The sequence below is a fragment of the Pristis pectinata genome, chromosome 7 (assembly GCF_009764475.1).
Source record: "Pristis pectinata isolate sPriPec2 chromosome 7, sPriPec2.1.pri, whole genome shotgun sequence".
Taxonomy (NCBI): Eukaryota; Metazoa; Chordata; class Chondrichthyes; order Rhinopristiformes; family Pristidae; genus Pristis; species Pristis pectinata.
The window spans coordinates 57,836,249-57,855,727 of record NC_067411.1 but is presented as its reverse complement, the minus strand read 5'-3'; the positions used below and the strand labels follow the sequence as shown (position 1 = coordinate 57,855,727).

The window sequence follows — 19,479 nt, the reverse complement described above, 5'->3', positions numbered from 1 at the left end:
GCTAACGCACTGCTCGACATAGAATTGCAGTGGAGTAATATGTAAGTAAGAAATAGATGCAGAATGAGGATAGACGTTGGGGTGAATTCGTGGTAATGGTGCAGGGACAGAAAGAAAGGCTATTGGAAATGAATCTCGGACTTCCACCGGATTCGCGAGAGTGAAATCAGGCAAGGAGCAAAGCCTGCATAGTTCGGCAATCTCTGATAAAACTCGTCCCTTTTTAAGACAGCAGTTGCAGGTAATTATTCCACATTTTCTTAAATCATTTCGCCTTCCACACTAAAATGGGTGCTTGATGGTCGGCGCTGACTCGGTGGGCTGAAGGGTCTGCAGGTCCGTGCTGTATCGCTTTACGATTATCGTGTTATTTGATTTTTCCCCTTCTCTTTTCTACTATTTACTTGCCTAGAACCTGTTAAACGTCCAAGGTTTTCCAATTCTGATAAGTAATCATTGACCTGGAACATTAATCTCTACAGATGCTGCCTGACCTGTCGAGCATTTCCATTTTTCTGTTTATAATTTTAGTTTTCCACCGATTGAGTACCTTAATTTCGACAGCATTGGTCCGAGAGTGTGTTACATTATGAGGGGAGGGGAAATCTCCAATAATAGTTGACAACCTCGTTCCCACATTGCCTGCTGCTAAGAATTCCCAACATCTGCAAGGTTTTATTTTGCTCCTAAATCCTGTAAACATAAATACCAAGTGCAATAAATAATAACGCTGAGGAGTACAGTTATAATGCTGTCAGGACTACATCACCTCACAGGTTTCCGGTTGCACGGCAACAGCGCCCACGTGACATTTGCGGCTGCACGTCTGATGTCATCGCACGTACTACAGCAGAGGCGGAGCAAAACATGTCACTACGTGTTGGCGTCACGCGTTCACGTCTCAGGGGCGGGGCTGAGTGCGGGAGATGTTGCAGCGCGCAGCGGGAGTCAAGGAGAGGGAGGTAAAGAGTGGCATTTGGCCCGGGCTCAATAGCACGACAGTTGCGGAGAGGTGTGGCTTTGTTAACAATGCTTTTGTCAGACTTAAAGTGAGGAGGGGTGGTTCGAGTAGTGGGTGTCCGATAGTCGGATGAATGCCCAAGGGCAAGGCCTGGCTGCCTGCCGGGCCTGGTGAGTGAGGACATTCCGCTCTGGGCCGCCTCGTAGCAAGTGCGGTGCACGCCAGGCATAATCACAGCCTTTCCCCGGAGATTTCGGCCCCCCGCCCGGCCGTTGCAGAGTAGGGAGCAAGGCAAGCGAGGAAGGATTTAGGTAGGGCAGGTGGGGGCTCACTGGGGAGAGAGGGGTTCGGGTTTGTGAGGGCGTAGTTGTGCAGGTTTACGCGGACGCTGCTGACTGTTTCACTGTGGTTCTTTCGCCTCTGAATTAGAAAAGAGTGTACAAATGCCACTCCAGAGATCTAAACAAGTTATCTAGGCTGACCAATGATGTACAGAGGGAATGCCGTGCTCTCGGGGTTGCTTAAACACAGCTGTCAGACCATCGCACCATTTTTAATAACAGATGAACTCTCCTTAATGTTCAGGCCAATATCCCTCAAATAATCCATTTATTTGAGTGCACTTACTAAATGCAGATAGGCAGCTCAGTTTTTCGATTACACGGTGACGTTTTTGTTCATCTGTAGCATTTATTACTCGCCTTTTATTGTTGGCGAACTGCTGAATTCCTTTTTAGTAAAGTTACAGTGTTCTTGGAGTTTCAGAATTTAGATCCAGTGATGATGACAGTACTGATACATTTACAAGTCTGGATAGTGTGTGGCTTGGAGGGAAACTTGGAGGTGGTGGTTTTGTCTTGTCTGTAACTTTTGTTCTAGGAAGGTGCTGTTGAAGTCAAAAGGTCATGGCTTTTGACTTGGTTCTAAAATGTATAAGACACCCTGAGGTTTTGAAAGACATTACAAAAACAGTTTTAGAGAATGATAGATGTTGGAGTATTGAGATGGTTGGAATTAATATAGGTGTATTGGAAAAGAGAACAAAATTGGTATAGCTTCTTGATAAAGGAGAGAATGACTGGTGGGATTTAGGATTATTCTAATACTCTCATACAGGTCCCAAGAATATAGGAGTGGTATTCTGTGAATCTGTATTTGTAAATGTAGTGCTCAACAGGGATACAGTCTGCTCCAGAGGCCTGGTTTTTCAGTTAGCATATGGCCTTTTCAACTTGTCTGTCAGTGATCAGTGGGGTGCTGGGTGTTTTGGCTGTAGATTGCCTTTTCGGTGTTGAAGAATGTGCACATTGTGATTATCAGAGAGTTGTTAGATCTCCTTTCCACACATCATTATTTTAGGTCGTGGATCTTCTATCAAACCTTGGTCTTTGGGTGCCTATAAAGCTGTTCCTTTTCCTTTTGAGCCCTGATGGAATTTCCAGTTGAAGAATGCTTTATATTTGTGGTTAATTACCTCCTGATTTTGTATCAAATCAGTCCTGATGTTTACTGGCTGAGATGCTCTTCATAGTTGCTAATTAGGATGGACTAGGACAATCCAGACACCTGAATTTATTGGTTGGGGGTTGTTAGATGTCTGTGAGGCACTGTTTGAGAAGTGCTTTTTTCTTGCAGGATCCTTGAGACCTTCACAGCAAGACACTGCTTCAAGCATTTTGACAGGTGGAGAGCTCCTGGAGTTAGCTTTCCCTTCTCTCTCATTACTAATCACAGCTTGCCAGAGGATTGTCATTTTTGACCCTGGCATTGGTGTCTCCCAAGCAGACTGGGTGACCACTTCGTCGAGCACCTTTGCTCCGTCCACCTCAAAAGCCAGGATCTCCCGGTGGCCATCCACTTCAATCCCACATCCCACTCCCATACCAACATGTCTATCCATGGCCTCCTCTACTGCCATGTTGAGGCCAGATGCAGGTTGGAGGAACAACACCTCATATTCCACCTTGGTAGCCTCCAACCTGATGGCCTTAACATCGATTTCTCTGACTTCTGGTAACCCCCCCCCCCCCCCATTTTTTTTCTCTCATTTTTGACCCCACCCTCCTTTGTCTTCCTTCATTCCTGTGGCCCCCTCCACCCTTCTCTTTCCTCGTGCCCTGCCTGCATGACCTGCCTGTCTATTCCCCCATCATCATGACCTGCCCATCTATTCCCCACCTTCTTCCCTTTATTCCATGGTCCACTGCCCTCTTCTATCAGATTCCTCCTCCTTAGCCCTTTGCCTCTTCTACCTATCACCTCTCAGCTTCTTGTATCTCCTACTTTTCCCCATCACCTGGACTCGCCTATCACCTGCCAGCCTGTGCTCCTCCCCTGACCTCTTTATTTCGGCTTCTGCCCTCTTCCTTTCCAGTCCTGATGAAGAGTCTCGACCCAAAATGTCGACTGTTTATTTCTCTCCATAGATGCTGCCCGACCTGCTGAGTTTCTCCTGCATTTTGTGTGTGTTGTCTCAAGATGATCAGTTTTTCTCCCTCTAGGATGCAGGCCAGTTTTTTTTTAATATATATGGTCAGAAAATAATCTCCCCTTTAAGATTTCATCCCCCCCCCCCCATTGCATTCTACTTTCTCACATCTGAGAATTGCCTCAGAGATGCAATAATCGTAACCCATCTGCAAGAATGGAGACAAATCCAACCGCAGTAGCAACAGAAGGGTGTCCCAACCATATTCCTAACCATTTTCTCCCCATGAACTGCTCCCTGAATTGTAAAATGGATTCTGTCCACCTCGGGAAGTAATGAACTGGATCTGCACTCTGACCTCACAAAAGCCTTTGACTCTATCAATCAAGAGCAGCCATCACATAGGAGACAAGTCAAGCCATCCTATGTGATGGCTTGAAAACAATGAACTTCATCAATGGGTTTACAATAAATCTAGTCTCAGTAATGATGGGGGTCAAGAGGGTTCCTTCAAAGCCCCAATACTTCTCTCAATCTTTATTGCTGGAGTGCTACCAACATACTTTCCACTGCAGTGGAGTTAATTTATGAATAGGGAACTGTTCAGGCCATATCACCTTCACTTCAGTACTAAGGTAACCCCAACTTGAACTACAGTACGCAGATGGTACTTGCATGTATGTATGTTCAGAGGCTGATCTCCAAGTCATTGGGCTCATTCATTGATGCATGTGAGAGAATAGACCTTCTACTAAACATCTGCAAAACAAAGATCCCCTTGCCCTGCTGTGGTTGTATGACACTACCCTTTAACAATAAATATGCATGCTGACACCCTGGAAAATGTAAACCACTTTCCATATCTTGAGAACCACCTGTCAGTGAAGCCACAAATTGATGATAAAATTCACCACCATCTTCGTTATGCACAGTATTTGGCTGTCCAAGGAAAGGAAAGTTTGGAGATCAGAATCTCAAAACTTGTAGTTTACTGGTTTCCTGCACACCTGAGTCATTAATTACCTACAGCAGGCACCTTAATACTAGGGAGAAATCCCACTAAGTATTTTGCAAGGTCCTCCAAATCCACTAGTTTGGTGTGTGAACCAATTGCTGACCAGTATCCCTGACTTTGAGACCCCAGTTACACTCAGTTGGCTCCAGTGCTGGGCCATGTCAATCCACGTGCCAAACATCACATTCCTAAAACAAACTCTTCTGGGCTTTGTTACAGAAGAGGATACCAGTTGGAGAGAGGAAATGTTTCAAGGATGTCCTCAAAACCTTGAAAAAGTGTAACATTACTTGTGGGAATACCTAGCTCATGACTGTTCAAAAGGAAAAGATTCATAATAGCATTGAAAATCTTGTTCATTCTTTGGGAGCATAGATGGGAGTGTACCATCTCCCAAACTTCTCAGGCACCTCTTGCCTCACCTTTGGTTGAATTTGCAGGTCACACATTGGTCACTGTATTGTTTAAGAGAAAAAAAATGTGTATTTACCTTTTTTCCATTTCTTGCATCATTTGCTGAGTCGTGATAATGCTGCAACACCTTTCAATCTCTTTGTTTTCAACATTCTCAGAGAAAATCTTGACATTTTCCCTGCATGGTGATGAATACTCTTACTAAAAATGCTCGTCCATGGTTAGGTTCTGGCAGGTAATTGTTGGTTTGGAAAAAAATGTTACTTTTAATCTGGAAATTAATTTCCCTTGGATATGCTGATGTGTGCCTTCTCAAATATCGCAACCCAATTCCTCTGTCCACACAAACTACTAAGCCCTTATCTTCCTTTCCTTTAAAAATTTATTGCCACCTAAATCTATGTACACTTTTCAATGTTTGGACTTCCTTAGATTTCTGTGAAATGAAAATTAACAAATAGGGCATCTTATGTATCTATGCTAAACATTTCCTCCTTATCCTTCTCAACAAGTTTGCAGCCTTTGATGTGAAAGGTTATGCCATCATTCCACAGCTTGACTTTGATAGACGAGGTTGGTGGGATTGTTGTCACATGTATTCTATAGTTTCTATCTAGTTGTTAGCAGAGGATCACCTAAAACATTTCCTGCTTTCCTACCATCCCATGCAGAATCCCCAACAAATATATCATTAACTTCGTCCTATTTCGCATCTATATTTTGACCGTTAAATAATAAAATCCAACATATGATGATGAATCTCTTCATAATCTCTCTTGACTTCATTGCAGGTACAGAGTGTAAAACTCCTGCTTATGGACAGTGGAGTTAGGCCAAACAAAAGAATCAGGTATAGTTAAATATAGGGTTAACAAAAGCAGATGAGGCTTACAGCATGAGTGTCCTGAGGCAGAATTGGAGACCGACCATGGATAGAGTAAAAAGTAAATAAACACAGAATTTATTTTTTTTCCCACTTGCCCAGAAGAATTTGTTTCAGGAGTCTGACATTCGCTAGTCGATGAACATAAATTTCCTACAACTAAATACTGAGAAAGCTGAAGCTGTTGCTGTCAATTCCAGTAAATAATTCCAGTCATTGACACCACTGGGTGAGGTTCCAAAGCAATATCCCCATAATCATCAAAACCTTCTGTGAGTGACCGTCACATTCTGGGGAAGGGGGGGTGGGGGGTGGCTGTTGCGTTCTTAGAAAACTGTTCATATCGTGATTTTCTGTAATATGACGCCACATCATCTGTGCATGTGTCAAAAAATGCAAGTTGAAAAAAATAAATTCTGTATTTATTTGTTTACCTTTTTTCCACACAAATTCTGCAAGAGTGAATTTTATTCCATATCTTAAATTTTTGGGTAGTGATTTGTGAATTCTGTAAGGATGATTTTCTGTTACCGGAATGGCTTTAACACATGGTTGCCTGGACTTCCATTTCTATCTATGGTCTGTCTCCAATTCTGCTTCAGGGCATTCATGCTAAGAGCCTTATCCTGCCTTTGTTAACTGTATATTTAACTATTCCTTTTTCTTTTGTTTGGCCTCCTAACTCCACTGTCCATAAGCAGGAGTTTAACACCCTACCTGCATTGTAACTAGCAGCATATTACATTCACCCATCACTCTTGTGCTCGTTGCATTGTATTAGCTTCTAGTTGGCAGTGTCACAGTTTTAAAGTTCTCAGTGTTGTTTCCAGATTTCCTGTGTTCTCAGTGTTGTTTCCTGTAATCCCTTCCATATACACAATCCTCCAAGGAATATATTTTGATGATGGTCTCTTGCACATCTCTATTGGCAGCCATACTTTCAGTAGCTGTGATCCTAAATTGTGAACTTCCCTCCCTAAAGCTCTGCCCCACTACTCTTAGATGCCCTTCCAAGATGCCTTTCAAAACTTATTTCTTTGATTATAAATGTTTGTTCCCCATAGCCTAATATCTAGAAATTTTATACAAAATTGTTTTCTGAAATGCCCTGGGGGCATTTTGTAACATCAAATGTGCAGCTTAAATGCATATTGTTGTTGACACTAATTTTTGCTGAATAACATTTAGTGAAGAGCAACCACTAGTGCATCTTATGCCATTTTAGCTACAGTGGGAACTAATTTTAAAGCTGTGATCATTGCATTTTAAATCCAGTACAGATGAAAAAAAATGCTTTGAAAAATATTCCAAACATAACATGAACTACGCTGAATATATGGAAAAGGTGCTGGAAATACTAAAAAGGCCTGGCATCATATGTGGAGAGAGAATTGTTAACTTTGCAAGATGGTTGGTGGCCTTTCATTTTTCAGTGGGATTAATATTCTACATGGAGCATCTCACATACCTGTCACACTACCTCATTATAAGTAGAGATAATGACTGAGAATATGACTATCAATAAAAATCTATTGAATAATGCTTTTGTAGTTTTTACACCTATTGTGTTATCTATTTCTACTTTCCAGAATATCTGCAAATTTCCAGTTGAAAAATTCCATTCAAATCATCTTCAAGTAAGTTCCCTGTCTTGTACTGAGATCTCTGGTCATGAAAATAAATCACCAAGAAATAAAGTTTTACTCAGTAGTTTGGTTACAAAAGCTTTTGTTGTTTAGTTCTAGTTTTTCCAGGTCATATTAGATATTGGCGGAAAGAATGTACAAAAGCTGAAATGTTAAATATGTAAGTTTATAAGGAAAGTGCAGCAGTATCTATTGTTCTCTTAGGAAAGAATGGCAGTTTGAATGTAGCTTGCTTTATTTTTTGAAACTGTGTTTGTACTTCAATGGTAAAATCTTTTTGCTTGGTTAACTGCAAAAACTCCATGGCAAACTTTTGCATTCTGTGCTATATTTTCCTACCTTCCAGAATGAAAAATCAGTAGACAAAGAAATTTATGGAATAAAGTAATTTATTGACTCTACTGAGAAACTTCAACAACTGTTTTTGGCTTTGTATGATTCTGGGCTAAATTCATGTTATAAACAGGAAGTCCAGCTCCCAAATGTATGCATTTTGGCTGTGACACTTTTGTCGAAACTTCCTTGAAATAAGGCACCAGTGGGGTAACATTGTCTCCAGTACCCCGTGAGATTCAGTATACTTAATCACAAAACATTCTTGCTGCCCATGAGTGTAATCCACTCAGCTGGTCTTGATAGCCTGGTGGATGATTGTGACACATCAGTGTTCAGCTCAGACTTGGAGCACCATTCCTTATTATCCTCTTTTTGCATGGAGCAGCTGATTCCAGATGCAGGTTTATTATGTATAAAATAAAGCAGTAATTCTCTGCAAAAGAATTACATTGTTTGGGACCCTGTTGTATCTTCCTGAAAAGAAAAGCTTTCCAAAAAACATTCCCTATTTGTAGCATAAACAACGGAAGAAATGTCATCCTCAAAGTCAGTAATCACATCAAAAATTGTACAAATTCTGAGCTGCTCTGCTTATGATGTTCTATGTGGCTCACGTTAGTAGACAGGAAATGAAGATTACTAAAACCGCAGATGCTGGAACTCTGAAATAAAAACAGAAAAAGCAGTTAATGTTTCAGGTCCAGGACCTGTCATCAGATCAGGGAAAAAGAAAGTTTTGATGAAAGATCAGATCTGAAACGTTAACTGTTTCTCTTTCCAGAGATGCTTTCTGACCTGCTGAGTGTTTGCAGCATTTTCTGCTTTTATAATTAATGGACAGGAATTGATTATCTCACAGGACCCAGTTTGAAAATCGTTAGGTGAGGTATCTACTAGAGTCCTTGCGTCTGAGGTAAATGATCTGGGCTTGAACTACAGTCCCTTGGACACTGCACTGAGGCACTTGAGAATTATTATTATCTAGTGTGATTGTGATCACTTGCCAATGCTCCGCGAAGGATAGTTAACTTGTAAGATAATGTCGCAACCAGCTCTCAATCATCAGTGTTAGTCAATCATTTAGCTACTTCTCAAGAGACATTAAAATTACACTTTCACTTGAGTTGTAGCTGAGGCAGCAACCATGGTATCTTTTAAATGAAGTCAACACTTAAATAAGATAAGATATGATATCTTTATTAGTCACATGTACATAGAACACACAGTGAAATGCATCTTTTGCATAGTGTGTTCTGAGGGCAGCCTGCATAGCTATAAGAAGTAGGTGAGATTCTTTTTTAACTTATCACAAGATCCAATGGGCTACTCTGTATAAACTTCTGTGTTTCTGTCTGGCTCTGTGGGGTAATAGATTTGTTGGAATTGAGTGCTAGAATAATCCCTTTGCCCCTACAATTTTGGCCTCTTGGTTTTTAATTTTAATTGCTCTGCCATTGGCAGTTGTGCTGCTTTGGTTGTAAGCTTCAAAATTCCTTCCCTAAAACACACTGCCTCTCTACGTGTCAAATTTTTGTTTGACAATATGTTCCTTGGTTCTTTTATATTGTAATTTTATCGATGTGTGTGTCTGAAAGCCTAGATCCTTTTACTCTTTTAGAATATTATTTCCCAAGGAGTATATAAGATCTATTCTTGACCACAATACATAAGCACTTTACTGTATTGAAATCAATGTTCTACTTGCTTGCCAGTTCTGCAAACCTGTTATTTTATTCCCTTAATTATATCCCTACCTCATAAAGTTTGGTGTCTACAAATTTCAAAGTTGTCCTTCTGGTCCAGATTGTTTGTATAAATGGCAAACTGTAATGAGCCTAGGACCCCTCCTTGCTGGACACTTACCACCTTCCAACAGTTTGAAAACTTCCTTCTAGGGCAGTTTCTCAGGATTGAGGATGATTATGGTTTTGTGGGTTTTAAGGTGGCTAATGAGGCCAATGTGGGAACCACAGACTCTTCCACGGATGGGGCAGGAGGTCATGCGCTGCTTCTGCCCTATATGCAGGGTTTTATTTGCTCTTGATGCATGGCCTTGCAGTTCACAATACCAGCCCAAATGTTCCTTGTTTACTTTGAGTGGTCATGGACCAGAGGATCTCAGGAGTCAATGGAGGTATTACAGTTCTTCATGGAAGCTTGGAGCATATTAGTAAATATTTTTCTGTCCTAGAAATCTCCAAATATATTCAGAATAGTGTCTCTTTCCAGACTCTGGTGTTGGGTGTGCAAATGACACACATTGTAGCTGACTGAGAGTAGCTTGGGCCTCAGTCCTGGGGTTGTTGGCCTGGGAGAGGATGTTAACGTTGGTTTGCTTAAGGTTCTGGTGAACTTCAAGGATTTTGTGGAGACAGCATTGGTAGCATCTTGTGCCTTGAGGTGCCTGGTATGGTTAGTCTAGATCTCAGAAACGTGGAAGGGCAGGGATTACTGCTGCCTGGTGAACCATGAATTTTGTGCCAGATGGTCTTGATCTTATACTTTTTTCCTCAATCAACCAAAGCATGTGCTGGCATATTGAAGGCAGTAGTGATTTCTTCATCAATACCTGGCTTTGCCACAAGGTGACTCCCAAGATATGGAAGGTACTCCGTGTTTTTCAGGATCTTGTCGTGGACTTTTATTTGTTGGAGGGTAGTGTAGTGTTAAGAGCAGGTTGCTAAGAATTCAGTGGCAATCCATTCTCTTGTCACCCAACTCCACATGTTTTGACTTGGTTATGAGTTTACCATCTTATTATCATTGCAAAACTCTTTTGAAAATTGAAGTATATTGTATTATTATTGTCTAATATTTTTATTATTTTAAAAATTTCAGTAAGGTGGGTTAAACGTGACCATCCCTTTGAAATTCATTTACATTTGAAATCTGTCTGGCTGTTCTTTGTTTATACTTTGCATACTGTTGAGTAAGGATTCCATTACATTTCATACCACCAGTGTTAAGCTAATTGGCCTTTAGTTTCCCGGACGTGTTTTTATATTGTAAAAGGGAGAAGGAACATCTTTAGCTGGCATATAGTCCTTTAGTACTGTACTGTTTACTAATGATGTTGATTACATATTACCTCCTTTATTTGGGTCAGTACTGCACACAAGTAAATGGAAGTGCTTGATATCTGGCAAATGCCCAAAACAGGGAGGACTAGTGTTCCCTTTTCTCCAAGTGATTTTCAACAGCTGATCAAGGAAATTTCCTAGTACATTGGAATTACCTCATGTTCACCTGTATTAATGTAGTCCATGAGTATATTGAGGAGAAACGTAAACTTGGCTAACAGTTCAATCTACATTCATAACTCGTGCAAATTTTTAATTTAGACCCATGGCCCATTGATGATCACATATCTATTGAAATTGCTGTTATAAATATCCAGTTTTTCTATAACTTTGTTATCTTTCCATTCCTTTCATTCTGCTCTCTGCTTTTGCAATTCTTATACCCTCATTTAGGACCAATGAGGGTATAATTAGCTCAAAGACTTTTTGAGTCCTTGAGCCAATTAAAGACAAAAAATCACTTAAAGACTTACTTAAAACTCATCTACTTAACTAAGTTGTGATGAATCCTACTAACATCTGTTGCCTTAGTGCAGCATCCGTTGGCTGTGTCCATGAAGTACCTTGGAATGTTTTCAAACACTTAAAGCCATTATAGATTGAAGCTGATGTTATTATGCTCCTGTCCAGATTATAGCAGCTCTGATCTGCTGGTTTTTGGTGTGTGCTGATTGCTTTTATGGTTTGACTGATCAATTATTTTTTTCATTGCATTAAGCCAATGTGCATACCCATTTTTCAAGTATCACTTAAACCCTACTTCAGGTTTTAAGACATTCTAAATCACTTGAGTCTTTAGATTGTCAAATCCTTTAGTTTCCATGCCAAAGGTTGAACAAATAGTGGTGCTTTTGGTTCAAACTTATGTAAGAAAATGGTCAACGCAGTCTCAACAAAAGTACACATTCGGCTGTTACATCAGGTCTGATCTGCACCTCATTTTCATTTGTTTGCAGATTCTGCATACCTGTGATACCCCATCTAGTAGAAATGTGTTCAACTCAATTTGAAAAATTTTTTAAGAACTTCTGTAAAGTTTCAATTTCTAATTCTGCTAACGGAGTTGCTTGTTATATTATTTTGTGGAAGATTTTAAGCATTGCTCATAGTTATAGTTTCTCAATTTGTTAATAGTGGAATTATGTGTCAGTTGAATTATGAGAGTTTAGGAATGTTCATGTTTCTCTCTGATTCAAAGTATTATGGAGTCATACAGTGCACAAATGGATCCTTCAGCCTACCATGTCCGTGGTGACCATACCAATTGTATTTCCCAGCACTTAGTCTGCAGCCTTCTAAGTTTTGATGATTCAAGTGCTCTTCCAGATGCTTTTTAAATGTGAGGGTACCTGCCTCCACCACATTCTTAGGCAATGCTTTCCAGATTATGAAAACACTCTGGGTGTGTGTAAAACAAAAAAAAAATTCTTGGATCTCAGATTATGCAGTACAAATATTTGCAATTCTTTTAATACTCATGGTGGAGATTATCTGGATGTTCAGTTGGTTTCAAGTTTGAATTCAAGTGGCTATTGTTGAATTTCTAACAGTAACCAACCTTGCTTTGGCATGTTCTTCAACAAGGTCTCCTGAATCCACCCTGGGATGTAGATTCACATGCAGCACAGGAAGCAACAAAATGATAGAGTGACAGAGAACTTACAATCCACGGTTAGGCTCAGCTTGTTCAAAATTTTCTTTATGCTTCACACAAACTTCCATTTTATCCCTATTGTAATATTATCAGCAGTTTCCTTTCTCGCTTGTATACGTATCCAGCTTAGCTGAAGTAATTAAACCAGTAATTAAATGCCTAACTAAATGAATCCCTTCTAAGGTCCCTATCCCTCCATTCTCTACATACTCATGCGCCTCTCAAGAGCCTCTTAAATGCATCTATCGTACTTGTTTACACTACCACCCCTGGCAGTGCATTCCAGACACCCACAACTGTCTGTGTTTAGAAAACTTTCCCTGCACATCTCCTTTGAACTTACTGCCTCTCACCTTAAATGCATTTCCTCTAGTATTAGATATTTCGACCCTGGGGAAAAAGATACCGGCTATCTACGCTATAGTCTAGTTTTATAAACTTCTATCAAGTCTCCCCTCAGCCTCCACTGCTCCAGAGAAAACAACCCAGGTTTGTCCAACCTCTCCTTATAGCACATGCTCTCTAATCCAGGAGGCATTCTGGTAAACCTCTTCTTCACCCTCTCCAAAGCTTCCACATCCTTCCTATAATGGGGTGACCAGAATTGAATGCAATACTCCAGCTGCGGCCTAATCAGAGTTTTGTAAAGCTTCAGCATAACTTCCTGACTCTTGAACTCTGCCTCAACCAAAAAAGGTAAGCATATCATACACCATCCTACTAACTTGTGCAGCCACTTTTAGGGAGTTATGGACATGAACCACAAGACCCTTCTGTACATCAATGATGTTAAGGGTCCTGCCATTAACTGTGTACTTTCCCTTTACATTTGAATCTCCCAAGTTCAGCACCTCACATTTGGCCAGATTAAACTCCATCTGTCATTTCTCCGCCCATATTTGTAACCGATCTCTATTCCACTGTATCTGTTGGCAATCCTCTACGCTATCCACAATACCACCAATCTTTCTATCGTCTGCAAACTTACTAATCCATCCACGTTTTCATCCAAGTTATTTATATAATATATATATATAAATATCACAGGCAGCAGAGGTCCTAGTACAGATCCCTCTGGAACACGACTACTCATAGACCTCCAGCCAGAATAAGTCCCATTGACGACTGGCCCCTATCTTCTGTGGACATATTAATGATAATATAGATATTTCCCTTAAATGTATTTATATTATTTGCCTAAGCCATTCCATGTGAACACAAGTTCCAACCAATCTGTGGGTAGAGAAGTTCCTCTTAAATCTGTATTGGATTCGTTAATTAACATTTGATGTTAAAAGCCCCTAGTTTTTGAATAGAATTACTTTGCCTTCTATTTCCTAACATAACTTATAGGCAACTGAAAAAAAACTGCAGATGCTGGTAATCTGAAACTAAAACAGAATGTTAGAAACTCTTAGCGGGTCACGCAGCATCTGTGGAGAGAGAAGAAAATGTCTTTTCAGGTTGATTGGCATGGATGAGTTTTGGGAAGATGTTGTTCTTTTCTCTCTTCATAGATGCTGCCTGACGTGTTGAGTATTCTCAGCATTCTGTTTTTATGCCGGGTAATCTTCCTCCTTTTGACACTGTCCAATATTTTTTAAGCTTACCTGAGAGGGCAGCAAGTGTAATGTTTTAAAGTCTTCTACAAAAGTCAGCACCACCAACAATATTACATTCCTGTGCTGCATTAAAGTGTCATCTTGGATTATATTTGTAGTCTCTGTACTGGGACTCAATCCCATGATGTAATTAAGACAATGATGACACAATCCTTGTATTCTACCTACAAGATGTCTGTAAAGTGTCTATTCTGAAAATGTGGAAGGCACAATGTAAATGAAGTTTTAAAGATTGGACAGAATTTTTTTTAATATGCCTTCAATACAAAGATATAGATGCAGGTTTAAACTTTACAGTTTTTCTCTCTGCAGGACCATGTCGCTAATTGAAAATAGTATAATTGACCCAGAAGGATAAGCACCTGCAACGCATGGATACTGAAGCACGAAACCAACCAAAGGACCTTGTCTTACCTGGGACTAAGCAGGATTTAACGCAACAGATTCCTTGTGTGGGACCTACTAAATACTATATCTGTGGCTATTTTGCAGCCTTCACTAATATTGCTACCACTTTCCCCATACAGAAAGTGTTGTTTCGGCAGCAGCTATATGGACTAACAACATTGGATGCTATTCGTCAATTAAAGCAGGATGGCTTTCGCGTTCTGTACCGGGGAATTCTGCCTCCACTCCTCCAAAAGACAACAACTGTAGCATTGATGTTTGGCTTGTATGAGGACTTAACATGCCTCTTGAAGAGAACAACTAATGCCCCAGAACTTCTGACTCGTAGTGTTTCTGCAGTATTGGCAGGGACTGCAGAGGCAGTGCTGACACCATTTGAGAGAGTGCAGGCTTTGCTGCAAGATCGCAGACATCATAACCGATTCACAAATACCTTTGATGCCTTTAAAGCTTTGAAAGTCCATGGTTTGGGGGAATATTACAGAGGACTTGTGCCAATTCTCCTCCGCAATGGACCTAGTAATGCATTGTTTTTTGCCTTGCGAGGGCCTGTAAAAGAATCCCTACCAGAAGCTACTACATACAGTGCTAATGTGCTCAATGACTTCATCTGTGGAGGATTTTTGGGGTCTGTACTTGGAATAATGTTTTATCCAATTAATGTGGTGAAAGCACGTATGCAGTCTCAAGTTGGAGGAGAATTTCAATCTTTTACAAAAGTCTTCATGAAAATTTGGAGGGAACGGGATGGCAAACTGTCCAGTGTAATGCGAGGAGTGCACCTCAACTATCATCGGTCAATTTTATCATGGGGCATAATCAATGCAACCTATGAAATTTTGCTTAAATTGATCTGAGAGAATTTTCCAAAGTTTCATCCCTAACTGGAGCAATAGCTTGAGCTCCATATTTTGTTTCTGGTATTTGATGTCATCTCCTGCACCATCTATTGTGCAGACTTTCTCTTCAGTTCCATCAATCAAATGCATTTTGCCCAGCTTATTTAATGCATGGGGCAGGAAGAGTCTATCTTGAAGTAAAAAGAGATCTGGTTTTTCTTATGACCAAATTTGAGAATATTTTGGAGTTACTTGGCTTTCATTTTCCATTGAAGTAAAGGGAGAGTATGGGTCATGAACCAGATGATGGATACAAATTATTATTTCATCAAACCTACCTCAAAGAGGATGGTTCATATTCCTTCTAAGCTCCTGGAAATAATTATTTTTTGTCTTTATTCTAGGCTTTACTGTCAGTTTCCATATAAATTTAAAGCTTGCATTATGATCTGAAACTTTTGTCCAGTTCTGCAAGAACCTGTTATTTTTTTAAATAGATGTTTTTTTCCAAACTTAAGAGATATTATATCAATTGTTATCTTTTTTTGCTCTTGATTTGTTGTGGTAAACTACATGTTCTATTGCTTTAACTTGCCCTTAACATGGTTTATGTAGTATGCGATTGAAGTGTTTGGGGTAACATTGTCAAATCAATTTTTAGTTACCTTGTGATAATTGGAAAAGTTCCCTGTCTGTATGCCTTGTTACCAACTGCTGTGTCCATGCTGTGGTTGCACGACTGTTTATCACTTTGCTGATACAGACAGACCAATGTCCTTAACACTTCATTCTTTATTAGATTAAGTGGTACTGCATTCAAATACAATATTAAGTGTTCTGTGAGTACTTATTTCTTTGAAGCATTCTAGGATAACATAGAATGCTTCAGCAATCCACCCCATATTGACTTAATTTGTCCTTTTATCTTGTTGAGTAATCAACTTTTGCACCTTTTGTTGAAAATTATATTAAACTGGATATGGGTACTGAATAGTTATTTCAATGTTGTGTTTTTTCCTATTGCTTCAAAGTTATTGATAATCTAAACAAATGTCTGAACTTTGGTAAAACTTGGTCATTGTGAAGATACTTGAGGCAGGCTCAACATGGATGTATTATGAAGTAACTGCCAATTTCTGTCCCCCTCACCGCCAAAACCTAGGAATTGCTGATCTCCATGGGGATCTGTACAACGGAGAATTTCTCCAGTAGGAAAATTCATTTCGGATGCTCATGGTTTTTCTGAGCATTGTTGGAGATCTAAAAGCAGATGGTTCATCAGCCCACGAAGTTACAGGAATGGAGTTAGCATTTCAGGTTGGGATCCTTTGTCAGAAGAAATGCTGTCTAATCTGCTGAGCATATCCAGAATTCTCTGTTGTACTTCAATTTTCCAGCATCTTCTTTTGTTTTCATGTACTGTTGCATTAACTAGCACTTCTCTTCCAGAAGAAGTTGTCTTTCGCTCTCCAGCAGGATTTTCTTCCATCTCTTTTGCTCATCCATAGTGGTTTCTTTTTCCTTAGCAAACGTCTCCAGCTTCAACTCATCCCACATGGATATCAATTCAATTTCTACCCTTCACAATTCTGACCTACTCAGGATCACAGGCATGTTCAAACTATCAGTATTTCTCAGGGCACTATTCTCATTGCATCCTGAGAATCATGTTTTATGCTGTGCCTTGGCACATTATTCTCTTGACCTTTCTCTGCAACAACATCTGCATTCACGAAAGTGAAGAACTATGTAATTGGAGAATTTGGGGAAGGGGATGGTGAAACTCTGGAATGTGTTATCATTCAGAAGGTGATATTAGATGTCGTAGTGGGCTTATAGGTAGATAAATCCTCAGAGCTATATCAATTATATCCCAGGCTGCTACAAAAGAAGGCTGCTGGGGCCCTGATAGATTTTCTAAAGTCTTCACTAACCACAGGTGAGGTGCCAAATAATGAGAGGCAGCAAATGTACCTTTTATTCAGGAAGGGCTGGTGGGATAAGTCAGATGTGTCTTGTATAAGCAACTAAGTCTTGCAACAGTGGTAGAGAAGATGCTGGAAAAAAGTCTTAAGGGTCAGAATTAATCTTCACTTGGACGGGTAGGGACTAATTAATGATAATCAGCACAGGTTTGTTGTGGGGGATCCTGTCTGACCATTTTGAATGAAATTTGTGTATTGCTGAGAGTGTGTTGACTATTTGCTTTCTGTAAGGCCTTTGAGAGGGTCCCAAATGGGAGGCTGGTCCAAAAGGTTAGAGCCCACAGGGTCCAGGGCAATTTGGCAAACTGGATCCAAACTGGCTTGGTAATAGGAGGCAGGGGCTGATGGTGGAGGGCTGTTTATGTGATTGGAAGCCCGTGACTAATGGTGTATCACAGGGATTGGTACTGTGATCACTGCTTGTTATGTACATTAACAATTTGGACATGAATGTAGGAGGTATGAATAGGAAGTTTGCAGATGGCATGAAAATGGGTGGTGGAGTTGACAGCGAAGAGAGTAGTTATAGACTGCATGATAGTGATTAGTTGAAAGATGAGCAGAGCAACGACAATTTAATCCTGATATGCATGAGGCAATGCATAGGGTAGAACATGCACAATGAATGGTAGGGCTCCAAGGAGTATTGAGGAACAGAGGGACTTCATTGTCCAAATCCAAGGATCCTTGAAGCAACATGGGTAGATAAGGTGGGACATGGGATATTTGCTTTCATTAGCTGTGGCATAGAATTTAAGAATAAAGACGTTATGATTCAACTTTAGAAAAAATAGTTAGGCAACAGTTGGAGTACCGTGTGCAGTTGTTACTGCCACACTATGGGAAGGATGTGATTGAACAGGAGAGGATGCAGATGAGATTTGCCAGGATGTTGCCTGAGATAAAGCATTTTCAGTTATGAGAAGAGATTCAGTTATTGTTTTGTTTGTTTTGCTTGGAACAGAGGAGCTGAGGGGGGATTTGACAGTTATACAAAATAATGGGGGGCATAGATAGGATAGTTAGTAGGAAACTTTCCCATAAAAGAGGCCTCTAAAAGTAGAGGGTATTGGTTTCGGGTCAGGGATACGAAGTTTAGAGTGGATTTGAGGAAGAACATTTTCAAGCGGAGGATGATTGGACTTTGGAACACACTGCCTGTGTGGGTGATGGAGGCAGGTACTCTAACAGGACTTAAGTAGTGTCGAGATGAACATGTAAACTGCCAAGGCTTAGGAGCAAATGCTTGTACTTTGGTACTTGACGGTTAGCATGGATTTGCTGGGCCAAAGGGCTTGTTTCTGTGCTGTATTTACTCTAATGACACCAACTTGCTCCATCTCAAAGCTGCTGTTGTCCACAGTTCCACTTTGTTCTCTGTCATATTGTGCTGCAACAGATGACAATTTTCCTTCCTTTTTGATGAAACACAAACTTATATAGCTAATGAATTCCAATACCTGTCCTGAATTTTCTACCCTTTCACCTCTTCTGACCCTATTTCTCCCTCTAGTTTCACCCCCTGCTATGTTTACACCTTCCCTTCCGATCTTCTCTCTGATCCTTAATGATCAGTCTTCAGCAGGGCCTCATCGTTGTCCCCCTGGTTCTCATCTTAATGAATTCTGAGCCGGATGTGGTTTTGAACTCTTCTTCCTCCATCATCTCCTCTGTGCCCATTTCTTTGGCCAGGAGTTATCTCAGACTGTAGACCCTTTCTCCCAACTCCAGAATTCCTTATCCACTGGACCTCTCCCTCTGGCCTCTTAGCCTTCCTGGATCTATTCAATGCTAATTGGCTACAAGACATTAACCACCTTGATTTTCCCATCCTGTGCATTTACTCCAATCTATAACTTTTCTGAACATAGCACTCTGCTCACTAAGAACTAATCCTGATTTTGTGGGGGGGTGGGGGGGGAAGGTTCTTTTGAAGAATGACTGACCTGAAACATTAATTCTGTATCTCTTTCCACAGATGCTGCTTGACCAGCTGTGTGTTTCCAGTACTTTCTGTTTTTATTTCAGATTTCTAGATAGAGTCACAGAGTCATACAGCATGGAAACAGGCACTGGCCATCAAACATTCACTTGCACCCATCCTACCCAAATTCCATTTTATTCTCCTCGCTTTTCCATCAACTCCTGACAGATTCTACCATTCATCTACATTCCAGGAACAAATTATAGTGGCCAATTAACTTTCTA

The 19,479-nt window shown here is 40.3% G+C and overlaps 1 protein-coding gene across 8 annotated transcripts; it reads left to right on the top strand.

The window, feature by feature from the left end:
• Positions 1 to 876: 876 nt before the first annotated feature.
• LOC127572814 (mitochondrial nicotinamide adenine dinucleotide transporter SLC25A51-like) lies at positions 877 to 19,139 on the top strand. Of its 8 annotated transcripts, none has more exons than XM_052020452.1 (4): positions 922 to 962; positions 5,610 to 5,668; positions 7,291 to 7,338; positions 14,352 to 19,139. In XM_052020452.1, the coding sequence occupies exon 4, from the start codon at positions 14,411 to 14,413 to the stop codon at positions 15,302 to 15,304; it is 894 nt and encodes a 297-aa protein (XP_051876412.1). In that variant the 5' UTR covers positions 922 to 962; positions 5,610 to 5,668; positions 7,291 to 7,338; positions 14,352 to 14,410; the 3' UTR covers positions 15,305 to 19,139. The 8 variants fall into 8 exon arrangements, with proteins under 8 accessions (XP_051876411.1, XP_051876412.1, XP_051876415.1 ...); XM_052020455.1 differs by lacking the exon at positions 5,610 to 5,668 and adding an exon at positions 2,597 to 2,644 and having other exon boundaries at positions 933 to 962; XM_052020459.1 differs by lacking the exon at positions 5,610 to 5,668 and adding an exon at positions 12,988 to 13,113 and having other exon boundaries at positions 934 to 962.
• Positions 19,140 to 19,479: the final 340 nt, after the last annotated feature.

Excerpts from the sequence above, each read along its gene's own strand:
- LOC127572814 (XM_052020451.1), top strand. The coding sequence starts at position 14,411 with ATGGATACTGAAGCACGAAACCAACCAAAGGACCTTGTCTTACCTGGG.